Below are 14,130 nucleotides of genomic sequence, written 5' to 3' on the forward strand. Positions count from 1 at the left end.
AACGGTTGATATGACACTAGTGTGTGGTTCTTTGATGTAATCTTAGGGATGCTACTGACATCAGAATCGGCAAACCAGATATAATCACTAAGCAGCTAGATTCTAGTCTAGATACTGTAATATGGTTTCGGTAAATGTTTTTCAAAGACGTAACCCTGCATCTATGGTGCAGACGCTTGACAGTAATGCACAGCCTCTGCCTGGTCCTCATTTCTCAATAACTCAAAAATAAAACGTAGATGTCTTTCACCACACTGATGTTGTTACATTGGCTTGCTGGCTTTAACATTACAGTAAACGTCTCTCAATATGACAGGAGGTTTTCTGACTAAGATGGAAGTGTAAATATAAGCGTCATTGTCTCTGCATGGTCATAACCTTGACCGATAACAATTTATATTGTCAGAAAGCCCTCATATCTCTGTCATAAACTAGCCATAAATGAACACATTAGCATGACAAATCAGGACAGTGTATGGATGCTGTTGAGTGGAACATTGTCCCGTAGCATTTTAGAGTGGTACCCTTTTATAGCATTTAGCGAGCTAATCAAAAGCCCTCTTTTCTTTTAGGCTTTCATGTGTCATGCCCACATGCCTGTCCATTCCACTTTAGATACAATTATAATATACATTTAAAGCTTATAAAGGTAGCATTCAACCTGGACATTCAGACATTCATGGTGTCTGTACTGTGGATCCTGGTACCATGGCGAATGTTCTGCTACTTCTGAAATAATGGTGACTGTGTTGCTACCTCTCGCTCATTATTGGCTGTACTGCTTCCTTTCTTATCTCAGGGACTGTACTGCTGCTTTTGGCATCAGTATGTCTCCTGGTACAAGGGTATATTTGCTTTTGATCCTGGCATTACGGTGTCTATACTTTGTACTCCCACTTGAGGTGTCATTGCGAATCACAATGTCTGCACTGGTTCTAATGGAATCAGGGTGTCTGTTGAACTGCTTCTGACATCACAGCATCTGTGCTGTTGCGTCTAGCATCAGGATGTCTGTATTACTTCTCCTGGTATCACGGTGTCTTTTCTGCTGCCCCTGGTATTATGGTGTCTGTATTGCTTGTCAAGGCATCTCGGTGTCTGTACTGCTTCTGCAGGCTTCGGCATATCTGAGCAGAACATTGAATCTGACGTATCTTCATATCAGTTTTATGGCATATCCCTTTCACTGACATGATCTGCTTTCCCTGCATCAGTCTTTGAAATTGAATAAGCTGGCTGCACTTTGCCGGTGATCTGGTCAACCATCTCTCTCTCTCTGTCGTACTCTATTGGATTTAAAGATGCTTCTTTCTCTGTGCTAAGCTAATTAAGGCTGCTAACCAGCAGAGCAGAACAACTGCATTGCATATGCATATCCATGTATATATAGCGTGAGCATCATTTGCCTATGTGCAGAAGTTCATTGTTTAAACCTTTGTGGCCAGCTCTGTGCTTTGCAGAATTTTGTGGCAGTTTTTAAAAGATCATGTGAGTGACTAGATGAGGGTTCTGATGAAAACCATCCAGCCCACGATGGTATAAAGGTTACCCTGTCCCTGAATCTGGGTTCTGGGGTCTCTCTGTGGTAGGCTTTCTGCGTCTGAGGAGTCCCGTCAGAGGGTTAGAGGGTTCCAGACACCAGGGGTTACCTTCAGCTCCTGCAGATCCCATGCAGGGACAAAAACCTCTAACCTCTAACATCCCTGCATGCTCTGAGGTTAAACCTCTTTAGTGCTGTGCTGAAAATCGCCTCTGACCGCATTGATCTATTGCACTCAGTGCCTTCTGCTTTTTCAGTGCGGGGCTCTGGAAGACAGAGGTGTTTCTGCTTAATGGGAGAGGATGAAGGAGACCAGAATGAAGTAGTTGAAGTTGGGAACACAAGGTGATCGAGGACGGTGAGAGGAAAAGCACAAAAACTCAACCAGATGTAGATAGAGATATTAGGAACCTTGACTCACGATGAAAAGGGATTTCCTGTTTTTCCTCTTGAGGGGGTTTTATTCAGGGGAAGCAGATACTATGTGATACTGCCCCCTAGTGAGAGCGAGTCAGCTAAGTATCTACCAGCACCCAAAGGAGCGATGGAATGAAGGATAAAAATGCATTTTAATAAACACACACTAACCCAGTATTAATTAGACTTTTGGTTTCTGCTGCTCCCATGAATGCTGCTCATTATAATGAAAATATTAGTTGCATTTTTAAAGTACTTCTTTCTGTGGAGCTGTGCAGGACCAGTGGGGTGGAGTAGGGGTTGACCTCAATTCTTGTCAGTATTTTTGAGGTCATAGATGCCTGCCCCAGTGGCCTTCATTTCTGGTGGGTGTGGATCGTGGACCCATAGGCTCACGCTATTCTAGAGTTTGTGGTTTGTGGACCCATAGGCTCACGCTATTCTGGAGTTTGTGGTTTGTGGACCCATAGGCTCACGCTATTCTGGCGTTTGTGGATCGTGGGTCCATAGGCTCACGCTATTCTGGTGGATGTGGATCGTGGACCCATAGGCTCATGCTGTTCTGGTGGATGTGGATCGTGGACCCATAGGCTCATGCTATTCTGGTGGATGTGGTTTGTGGACCCATAGGCTCACGCTATTCTGGAGTTTGTGGTTTGTGGACCCATAGGCTCACGCTATTCTGACGTTTGTGGATCGTGGGTCCATAGGCTCACGCTATTCTGGAGTTTGTGGTTTGTGGACCCATAGACTCGCGCTATTCTGGAGTTTGTGGTTTGTGGACCCATAGGCTCACAATATCCTGGAGTTTGTGGATCGTGGACCCATAGGCTCACGCTATTCTGGCGTTTGTGGATCGTGGGTCCATAGGCTCACGCTATTCTGGAGTTTGTGGTTTGTGGACCCATAGACTCGCGCTATTCTGGAGTTTGTGGTTTGTGGACCCATAGGCTCACAATATCCTGGAGTTTGTGGATCGTGGACCCATAGGCTCACGCTATTCTGGAGTTTGTGGTTTGTGGACCCATAGGCTCCCGCTATTCTGGAGTTTGTGGATCGTGGACCCATAGGCTCATGCTGTTCTGGTGGATGTGGATCGTGGACCCATAGGCTCATGCTATTCTGGTGGATGTGGATCGTGGACCCATAGGCTCATGCTGTTCTGGTGGATGTGGATTCGTGGACCCATAGGCTCATGCTGTTCTGATGGATGTGGCTAGTGGACCCATAGGCTCATGCTGTTCTGGTGGATGTGGATCGTGGGTCCATAGGCTCATGCTGTTCTGGTGGATGTGGATCGTGGGTCCATAGGCTCATGCTGTTCTGGTGGATGTGGATCGTGGGTCCATAGGCTCATGCTATTCTGGCGGTTGGGACCCTAAGCAGCTCATCACCTGGCCTTTTCTAGAAGCCTTTTTTGATTCATTGTTTAACTGCTACACACAGTGTTCATAAGCTCCATACTGTCAGTCAAATTAAATATGGATCCAATTATATTAATTGCTCATCCAGTTTTCTCCTGATCTAAGAGTCAGATAACTAAGTGGACATGAATTCTGATAAGAGCTTTTAATGTTCTCTAAGTGACCATCATGCCAATCAGGCCTGAATAATTGGGGCTGTGACACACGATGTTTAAAAGCCTTCATCTCTCAAGTGAATTTCCCCTTTTATTTTGTATAGTCATGCCTTTTCTTTGCGCAGGTCATGGACACCCTGTCCAGACTGTCACATACGGCGATTGCGCAACAAAGAGGAATAAGGTATGTGTCTGTATAATAAATCTCATGTAAATGTGACCTTGTTTAAGATCCTGACCCACGAGGACGTTCCGTAAAGCTGCACAATTTACATCGACAGGCCGTTCCCTACCGAGGACAGCATGGATGACGAAGACATCTACAGTCACCTGGAGGATTTGATAGAGTAGGATCGGCACTATCTACATTACAGAGACTTTTTGAACCCTAATTCATGGATATGCTCCCCTTGTGTGATGTCTCAGACCTCATAGGCATAGCCAGCTAGCACTGTCATGTGATCTTTGGCCCCTCCCCCCACATATCACAGTGAAAATGGAGTCGAGGATGAGGAGGACCTGTATGACTATGTGTATGACGATGACGAAGGTGGGGAAGTCTATGAGGACCTGATGAAGGCTGAGGCAGTCCCCCCACCGGTATGACGACATGCTTTCTTTACACACTTTCTTTACACACTTTCTTTCCCAGCCAGGGAGCCCTCTCTAGTTTTCGAATCTGGACAGCTGGTTAGTTGTGATTACTGATATCGGTCAAATGAATTTCACATTCACACAGACGAGGCAGAAACATCAGTGGGGATGCTGGGGGAAAATATGCGCTTTAATTATGCATGAAATATTCATTGGACAGTAATCTGTTCCATTGATGAAGAGTGACAGCTTTGAAGGCCATTGGATGTCCATTTGCCTCAGGTTTCCTCCACCCACGGGCTGGAGCTAGGTCCAGCTCACCTGGATTGGATGTTTTCCTTCTGGTGCTGTCTGCCTTTGGCCAATCCTGTCCCGATTCTCCTGTGATTACAGAAACAGGCTGAGACTGACATCCGAGGCTGCTGCCTTACCGAGATCAAGCAGACAGAGGAGAAGTACACAGAGACTCTGGATTCCATAGAGAAGGTGGGAACAGCGGTGGGACAGCCGAGGGACAGTAGGGAGACAGTGGAGGGATAGTGAAGGGACAGCAGGGGGACAGTGTGAGGACAGTGGAAGGATAGTAGAGGGACAGCAGGGGGACAGTGTGGGGACAATGGAGGGATAGCGGAAGGACAGCAGGGGGACAGTGTGGGGACAGTGGAGGGATAGCGGAGGGACAGCCAAGGGACAGTAGGGGGACAGTGGAGGGATAGTGAAGGGACAGCAGGGGGACAGCAGGGGGATAGTGGAGGGACAGCAGGGGGACAGTGTGGGGACAGTGGAGGGACAGCAAGGGGACAGTGTGGGGACAGTGGAGGGACAGCAAGGGGACAGTGTGGGGACAGTGGAGGGACAGCCAGAGGAGATTCTAGGGACTCTGGGGGCTCTATGCAAAAAATGCAAATTAATAATTTAATTAATAATATCAACCAAGGGAATTTAATAAATGCAAGACATTTATCTTCACTTTTGTGAAAAACAGAATACTCAAATAAAGCAGATTTGACTTTGCTATGTACAATGTAATCAGCCTCCCTCAGGGGCCCCCCGCCCTGTCTGTCCTGTCTCTGTGCCTCTGGGGACAGCATAAGGTCATCACTCAAATGCATCCGGCTTCTAAGCACCACAGATGAGCCTGTAAACAGCGTAAACATTGACCGCCACCCCCTGTCACCCTCTCAGCCCTGTGCCTATTGTTTTTCACAGCTGATTTGAGTCACTGATCTCCATGGCTACTGTCCTTCATGCTTCTGCTGTTATTCTACGTTTCTGCAAGTTAATTTGTTTATTTTTAGCTATTTGGCTTTCAGTGTTAGAGAGATATTTTCTGGAAACTCAGATGATTTCCTGAATCAGCGAGTGGGGCAGGAGCGCCTCGCCACCCGTTTGGGGAAACAACCAGCCGAAACATGTTCATGTCCTTCCACAGTACTTCATGACACCTCTCAGGAAGTTCCTGTCCACGGGGGAAGTAGAAAAAGTGTTTGTCAACATCCCAGTAAGCATCAGCGTGGGGCGTGTGGATTTTCTGACATGCGTGCATGTTTGTATATAGTTAGTAAATAAAGAGTCTCATGTTCTCACCGACTCTGTGCATTAAAATAGCACCAAACATTCTGAGAAGTTCCATGTTTCAGGTAAAAGTGATGAACATAATGAATGGGCGATTGAATTAGAACATACTGAATGGGTGAATGAATTAGAAGATAATGAATGGGTGAATGAATTAGAAGATAATGAATGGGTGAATGAATTAGAACATAGTGAATGGGTGAGTGAATTAGAACATACTGAATGGGTGAATGAATTAGAACATAGTGAATGGGTGAATGAATTAGAACATAATGAATGGGTGAATGAATTAGAACATACTGAATGGGCGATTGAATTAGAACATAATGAATGGGTGAATGAATTAGCCCGTGACACTGACTAGAATAAACTGTTGGATGGATGGATGGATGGATGGATGGATAAAGAGCCAAGTAGACAGCCATGGCTTCTGACCCTGTAGGGCCCAGTCTAGTCTGGCTCCTGAGGGTGTTTGCTTCTTCTTCCTCTTTTAGGGTACCAATATCTAACCTCGATATTTCTCACATTTTAGGACCTGGTCAAAGTTCACAAAAGTCTAATGGTTGAAGTGCAGGACTCTGTTGTCCACAAGAATGCCCAAAACCTGTATCAGATCTTCGTGGCCTACAAAGAGAGGTTAATAACTCCCGGTTTTAGGGACTGATTCTTGTTCATCTTTGACGTAAATGTGAATAATTATTGTCTCATATTGTATTCCAGGCTTCTTATATACGGAAAGTACTGCAGTCATGTAGAAACGGCCATTGCGACCTTAGATAATATCAGCAAAGACAGGGAGGATGTCAGATTGAAACTTGCGGTAAGGTGGTTAACAATTGTTCGTATTAAAGCCATTAAATGCTTAAACGATGGTCAAATGCTCCCCTCTAGTGGTCGACATTAATTATTGCAGCTTACTAGACATCTGCTTATATTCCGTGAAAGTTGTAGGGTTGACCAATAATACCATGTGATCCGCACGGATAGCATACATAATGCTTATTGGTGTATGTTTGGGTTTTTTTGAATTTGCATTTTACATTCATTTGAATGGCGATATAAGGTATTTGCCTGGTTTGTTTCAGGAGTGTTCGAAAAGAGCCAACAGTGGGAAGTTTACGTTAAGGGATCTGCTGGTGGTGCCCATGCAGAGAGTGTTAAAATATCACCTGCTTCTCCAGGTACGGTCAATGCTTCCAGCCCTTTCTAACGTACAGCTGTGAGCTGTGAAGTCAGCCCTGGGGTTAGCTGCACAGCTTTAGCACCCCCCAGTCAATAACAGGTCACGGGTTTCCCAATTAAAAACAGTGACAGTTTATTTGATGTCAGTTTGGAAGTGTTCACTGCTTCAGCATACTCATTGATCACATGCATCTGTTAATGATTGTATGCTTGTAAGTTGTGTCTGGTTTCCAATAACCCAAATTAAATGACTGAGCTTTTGGATGTGTCAGGTGAGCATAGAAAGAGCTCACTCATGCAGTCACCACCAGGGGGTGCCCTTTCCCATCTTTTCCAGGTCTCTCCTTTTCCAAAGAACTACCCAGAACCTTTTGCATTTCACCAGTATATGTTTCATGCGGTGCCTGTGCTCGGCCCAAGGAGCAGCTAAAAATGACTCGCTCTGTGTGTTTGGGGGTGATGCATTTTTATAACACGTATGGTTATTATGGGTAGGTCCTTATTATGCATCGAAACACGAGTGCCCTCCTCAGGTTAGAACAACAAGCAGGTTAGACACACCCCGACCAAAACCCCTCTGACCCCACAGGCCTCCTGAGGACTGAGGTTGAGTCGTAACTGCTTTTTACATTTACTTATTTAGCATAACATAAATTAGAAGATAAGAGAGCAGAGTCAGTCAGACAGTCCCTGGAACAGCTGGGGTTAAGGGCCTTGCTGAAGGGCCCAATGATGACATCATTCTGCTGACCTTGGGTTTTGAACTAACAACCTTCTGGTTTGGATTCTAACATGCCACCCAGTGGGGGGTTCAGCTTATGCCTGAAGGCGGGGGGTGTGGCTGTATGGGTGATTAAAATAGCGTCACATGGTGAGTTGTGGGGGAATGAGCAGTAGGGGGGTGCCCTTGTGCGACAGGGCACCCGACGGCCTGCCTGCGGCTAGTGTGCTAGGACTCACACTCATTGTTCTTCTGTTCCAGGAGCTGGTTAAACACACGCATGACCCCATGGAGAAGGGGAATCTCCGCACCGCCCTGGATGCCATGAAGGTGAGTGGGTGGCTGTGGGCTCCGTAAATGGGCAGGCTGAGGCTCCTGCACTCCATTAGTCTGACATCATATCCTGTGGGGAAGCAGCCCATGCTGAAGGCACGCTGTCCACCTGGAAACAAATCGCTCCTCTTCCTCCTTTACAAGCAGCCTGGATCTTTTATAAATGTCTTTCATGCGCTTCACTTAGACCTACAATCTCCGCTGGACTCATCTCTGTGCGAGATGAGAGTTCACTCTCCTTTCTGACACTATTTAAGCTACGCTCAGAGGTATGGATTTCATCGTAGATTCTTCCAGAAGCTGGACCAGCACTGTACTCAAGGTGCATCTAGAACACATTATCTACATGTTAGCAATGCAGGGAGGGGGAAAGTGTCCCTGACCTCTGACTCAGTGTCTCCGCTGTAGAATACATTCGTGTGTTTTTAGCACGTACCAGTATGCTTTCCATGGTCCTTCTATTGTAATAAAGTTTGCTGTTTATATCCATAAAAACAGCCGGCATGGAAATTCAGTAGCGTCTGATGTGGGACTTCAAGCCTTGATTAAGACACTTGTTAATATAGTTTGACAGGTGATGTTGCCGTAATTGAAGTGAATCACTTGAAGAAGAAAATTGCAAATGGCTCCGAAGGCTGCGATGATTTCATTTGCTTAAATGATCCACTTAACACTGATCAGGGAATTTGCGCTAATGCAGTTAGCTCTCCTCTGTTGTTTCCCTCCTCGCTCTGCTGTACAGGATTTCTCTGTTTCCCTGAAACGTCTCTCTCTGGGCTTAGATTATTATTGATGGGTTTGTTTGATCACCCTGTTACTGGAAATCTGTATAATATATGCATGCAGGATGCAGAACATGTGACATTTGAGAACAATCCTCCTCAGAAGCTGGTGATCTCTGTAGGTTTAGAGTTTGTGGGAAAACAAAATTGCTGAGGCTCTACCGGATTACATGTGCTGCTGTGTGTACAATGGTGTAGCCTATTGGTCAGGGTACAGCTGTCTGGTTAGGACTGGGCCGCCTGGTTAAGACCGGGTCACCTGGTTAAGACTGTGCCGTTCGGTAAGGACTGGGCCGCCTGGTTAGGACCGGGCCACCTGGTTAAGACTGTGCCGCCTGGTAAGGACTGGGCTGCCTGGTTAGGACTGGGCTGCCTGGTAAGGACTGGGCCGCCTGGTTAGGACCGGGCCACCTGGTTAAGACTGTGCCGCCTGGTAAGGACTGGGCTGCCTGGTTAGGACTGGGCTGCCTGGTAAGGACTGGGCCGCCTGGTTAGGACCGGGTCACCTGGTTAAGACTGTGCCGCTTGGTAAGGACTGGGCTGCCTGGTTAGGACCGGGTCACCTGGTTAAGACTGTGCCGCCTGGTAAGGACTGGGCCGCCAGGTTAGGACCGGGTTACCTGATTAAGACTGTGCCGCCTGGTAAGGACTGGGCCGCCAGGTTAGGACTGGGCCGCCTGGTAAGGACTGGGCTGCCTGGTTAGGACCGGGTCACCTGGTTAAGACTGTGCCGTTTGGTAAGGACTGGGCCGCCTGGTTAGGACCAGGCCACCTGGTTAAGACTGTGCCGCCTGGTAAGGACTGGGCTGCCTGGTTAGGACTGGGCTGCCTGGTAAGGACTGGGCCGCCTGGTTAGGACTGGGCCACCTGGTTAAGACTGTGCCGCTTGGTAAGGACTGGGCTGCCTGGTTAGGACCGGGTCACCTGGTTAAGACTGTGCCGCCTGGTAAGGACTGGGCCGCCTGGTTAGGACCGGGTTACCTGGTTAAGACTGTGCCGCCTGGTAAGGACTGGGCCGCCTGGTAAGGACTGGGCTGCCTGGTTAGGACTGGGCTGCCTGGTAAGGACTGGGCCGCCTGGTAAGGACTGGGCCGCCTGGTTAGGACCGGGTCGCCTGGTTAGGACCGGGCCGCCTGATTAAGACTGTGCCGCCTGGTAAGGACTGGGTCGCCTGGTTAGGACTGGGTCGCCTGGTTAGGACCGGGTCACCTGGTTAGGACCGGGCCGCCTGGTTAAGACTGTGCCGCCTGGTAAGGACTGGGTCGCCTGGTTAGGACTGGGTCGCCTGGTTAGGACCGGGTCACCTGGTTAGGACCGGGCCGCCTGGTTAAGACTGTGCCGCCTGGTAAGGACTGGGTCGCCTGGTTAGGACTGGGTCGCCTGGTTAGGACCGGGTCACCTGGTTAGGACCGGGCCGCCTGGTTAAGACTGTGCCGCCTGGTAAGGACTGGGCCGCCTGGTTAGGACTGGGTTGCCTGGTAAGGACTGGGCCGCCTGGTTAGGACTGGGTCACCTGGTTAAGACTGGGCCGCCTGGTTAGGACCGGGTTGCCTGGTTAGGACAGCACTGTCTGGTTAGGACTGGGCAGCCTGGTTAGAACTGGGCCGCCTGGTTAAGACTGGGCCGCCTGGTTAGGACTGGGTCACCTGGTTAGGACAGCACTGTCTGGTTAGGACTGGGCCGCCTGGTTAGGACTGGGCTGCCTAGATAGGACTGGGCCGCCTGGTTAGGACAGGGTCACCTGGTTAGGACTGGGACACCTGGTTTTGGACTAACTGATGTTCTGCTGCTTGTGACGCAGGACCTGGCTCAGTATGTCAACGAAGTGAAGAGAGACAATGAGACCCTGCGGGAGATCGACCAGTACCAGAGATCCATCGAGAACCTGGTGAGTCACCCAGACAGACCATTAACAGTGGCTCTACAAGCACCATGGGTATCAGAGATCCATCGAGAACCTGGTGAGTCACCCAGACAGACCATTAACAGTGGCTCTATGAGCACCATGGGTATCAGAGATCCATCGAGAACCTGGTGAGTCACCCAGACAGACCATTAACAGTGGCTCTACGAGCACCATGGGTATCAGAGATCCATCGAGAACCAGGTGAGTCACCCAGACAGACCATTAACAGTGGCTCTACGAGCACCATGGGTATCAGAGATCCATCGAGAACCTGGTGAGTCACCCAGACAGACTATTAACAGTGGCTCTACGAGCACCATGGGTATCAGAGATCCATCGAGAACCTGGTGAGTCACCCAGACAGACCATTAACAGTGGCTCTACGAGCACCATGGGTATCAGAGATCCATCGAGAACCTGGTGAGTCACCCAGACAGACTATTAACAGTGGCTCTACGAGCACCATGGATATCAGAGATCCATCGAGAACCTGGTGAGTCACCCAGACAGACCATTAACAGTGGCTCTACGAGCACCATGGGTATCAGAGATCCATCGAGAACCTGGTGAGTCACCCAGACAGACCATTAACAGTGGCTCTACGAGCACCATGGGTATCAGAGATCCATCGAGAACCTGGTGAGTCACCCAGACAGACCATTAACAGTGGCTCTACGAGCACCATGGGTATCAGAGATCCATCGAGAACCAGGTGAGTCACCCAGACAGACCATTAACAGTGGCTCTACGAGCACCATGGGTATCAGAGATCCATCGAGAACCTGGTGAGTCACCCAGACAGACCATTAACAGTGGCTCTACGAGCACCATGGGTATCAGAGATCCATCGAGAACCTGGTGAGTCACCCAGACAGACTATTAACAGTGGCTCTACAAGCACCATGGATATCAGAGATCCATCGAGAACCTGGTGAGTCACCCAGACAGACCATTAACAGTGGCTCTACGAGCACCATGGGTATCAGAGATCCATCGAGAACCTGGTGAGTCACCCAGACAGACCATTAACAGTGGCTCTACGAGCACCATGGGTATCAGAGATCCATCGAGAACCTGGTGAGTCACCCAGACAGACCATTAACAGTGGCTCTACGAGCACCATGGGTATCAGAGATCCATCGAGAACCTGGTGAGTCACCCAGACAGACCATTAACAGTGGCTCTACGAGCACCATGGGTATCAGAGATCCATCGAGAACCAGGTGAGTCTGGGTCTATGTGAGTGTCATCATTGCAATTGACTCTAGAGCAGAGCATCATCTCATGGGTTTTTGTGCTGCTGGAATCATGTGCAACATTGACATTCATGCAGGAACGCAAATCAGAAGGGTGCTGGTTCAGAGAGACTGTTGTTCGTAGATAATATCCATGTTAGACTGACAGATGCAGAGTGAAAATTTTAGGATAAATAGGAATGATGCTGATTTATTGTTAATGTACCACCAGTGGAGTGTTATGCATATAAATGTTACATGTGTCTCTGTGCCACAGAATCAGTCCCTCCGGAACTACGGCCGACCCAAAGGCGATGGGGAGGTGCGCGTGCTGTCCGTGGACAAGCGGGCCAAGCAGGACAGGTGAGCCCGCAGTCCCGCATCCTCAATCCTGACCACAGAACTGAGCCAAGCTCACCCTAACCCATCTCGCCACTACAGGCACATCTTCCTCTTTGACATGGCTGTGATTGTCTGCAAACGGCGAGGGGACAACTACGAGATGAAGGAGGTGATCGACCTCCACAGTTTCAAAATCAGCAATCCAGCGATGGATAAAGAGAACAAAAAGGTCTGTGTGATGATGACGATGGCGAAGGAGATGATGATGATGATGATGATTGTCTGTCACCATAAGCAACCCCTTTTGACACGTGTAACATGCCTCTAAGATGCTTATAAAAGTATTTAGCAACTCAAGACATTTTTCTGCTAACAGAATGAATAAAAATGCCTGCCGGCTGACAGGCTCTGCTGAGGATGTTAAGTAAATGATGGAAATATCATGGTGTAAAATCAGGCACAGGTACCATATCATGAAATATTAGAGCAGCCGTCCACAGTGTCCCCATGTGTGAGTGAGTTAATCCTGACATCCCCCACCCAGCACCCGCCAAATCCTGGGAAGAGCAAACATCCATTTGGTGGCGTGTTCCTGAATCCTTGCCATCGATTTGACAGAGATCATCACAGGCAAACATCCTCTGCTTGGCAGCAATTGGGCATAAAGTTATTACCTGTCTATAATTAGTCTGAGATACATAAATGATGGAAATGAGGAGGAGATTGAATTTGTGTCTTAATTAAATTAGTGTGACTTCCGCCGATGTCCTCTGAGGGCTGCCTCACATGCACACACATGCATGTACACACAGACACAAATACAGACACACACACACACACACACACACACACACACACACACACACACACAGGGCTCACTGGGTTCCCATTAACTCATTTGATTTGATGCGACGTGAAATTCAGCATAGCTGCAGCCCTTCACTGATACCATCTCTCCTGGTGTCTCACGCTCCCCCCTCACCTGCAGTGGTCGTACGGATTCTACCTCACCCACCTGCATGGGCAGAATGGTTTCGAGTTCTTTTTCAAGACCAAAGAGATGAAGAAGAAGTGGCTGGAGCAGTTCAGCATGGCCATGTGAGTGTCCATTTCGAGGCAGGGTTGGGACGGTGCCTGTCTGTCAGGCATGGGGGGAACAGGGCATGGTTAGGGCCTCTCGGGGCAGAACACAGACATTTTCTGCAGTCTGCTACAGAGCCAGCGGTGATTTTGCCTAGTAGATAAGCCGTTAACACCTCCAACTTTAGCAAAAATTAGTCCATGAGAAGCCAATCAACATGACTGTGGTGTGGCCTTGTAGATGTCTGTGTCAGCTTCACACACAGTGAACGTTTTCTCATGAAAAGGACTGAAGGATTGACCAGTGTGATGCAAGCTGACAATGGAGAGTGGTGAGCAGAAACAGGGGTTCACCAGTGTTGGTGTTAGGGGCTTCAGAGTAGATTCAGCTTCAGGGTCAGTGTTGGCTTCAGATTCTGTGTTGATGTGGCATCTTTACACTGACACAGGGTTTATCAATGATTGTTCTGTCACAGACGGGGTCAGGTACACTAGGTACGTACAAACAGGGGGAGATCAGTCGTGTGATATTTTACTGCGAGGCAAATGAAAGCAATATTGAAAATAACCAGCTTTAGATAGATTTTGTTTGACTGGCTGTGAGAAAGTGATGCTAAAACAGTTTTGGTGTCTTCAGGCGTAGTGCTATAATTTAACACAAAAAAAACATTTCAAAAATTATTTCAAAATGGATATTGATGCTGAGAAGGGAAAAGTGTCCATTGTGATATGCAATCAGCTTCCCTGTGTAAATCACATGTCATCTTTCTGTGTTCTGTGTCATTCTGTGTTACCTGTTTGAACTGGAATAACCTGCTTTCAGCTTGTAAACAGCACCTGTCAT

General features: G+C 48.1%; 1 protein-coding gene across 2 annotated transcripts in view; it reads left to right on the forward strand.

Moving 5' to 3' along the window:
- LOC125749304 (guanine nucleotide exchange factor VAV3) overlaps nucleotides 1-14,130 on the forward strand; it is a 47,371-nt gene that overhangs the window by 16,363 nt on the left and 16,878 nt on the right. For both annotated transcript variants that reach the window (XM_049026424.1, XM_049026426.1), the window contains exons 3-15: nucleotides 3,662-3,720; nucleotides 3,818-3,883; nucleotides 4,028-4,136; nucleotides 4,524-4,616; nucleotides 5,563-5,631; nucleotides 6,238-6,341; nucleotides 6,426-6,525; nucleotides 6,791-6,886; nucleotides 7,870-7,938; nucleotides 10,525-10,611; nucleotides 12,142-12,227; nucleotides 12,306-12,435; nucleotides 13,195-13,304. In XM_049026424.1, coding sequence (XP_048882381.1) covers nucleotides 3,662-3,720; nucleotides 3,818-3,883; nucleotides 4,028-4,136; nucleotides 4,524-4,616; nucleotides 5,563-5,631; nucleotides 6,238-6,341; nucleotides 6,426-6,525; nucleotides 6,791-6,886; nucleotides 7,870-7,938; nucleotides 10,525-10,611; nucleotides 12,142-12,227; nucleotides 12,306-12,435; nucleotides 13,195-13,304 — 1,178 coding nt within the window. The remainder of the gene's footprint in view (nucleotides 1-3,661; nucleotides 3,721-3,817; nucleotides 3,884-4,027; nucleotides 4,137-4,523; nucleotides 4,617-5,562; nucleotides 5,632-6,237; nucleotides 6,342-6,425; nucleotides 6,526-6,790; nucleotides 6,887-7,869; nucleotides 7,939-10,524; nucleotides 10,612-12,141; nucleotides 12,228-12,305; nucleotides 12,436-13,194; nucleotides 13,305-14,130) is intronic.

Source organism: Brienomyrus brachyistius, chromosome 1 (genome assembly GCF_023856365.1).
Source record: "Brienomyrus brachyistius isolate T26 chromosome 1, BBRACH_0.4, whole genome shotgun sequence".
Taxonomy (NCBI): Eukaryota; Metazoa; Chordata; class Actinopteri; order Osteoglossiformes; family Mormyridae; genus Brienomyrus; species Brienomyrus brachyistius.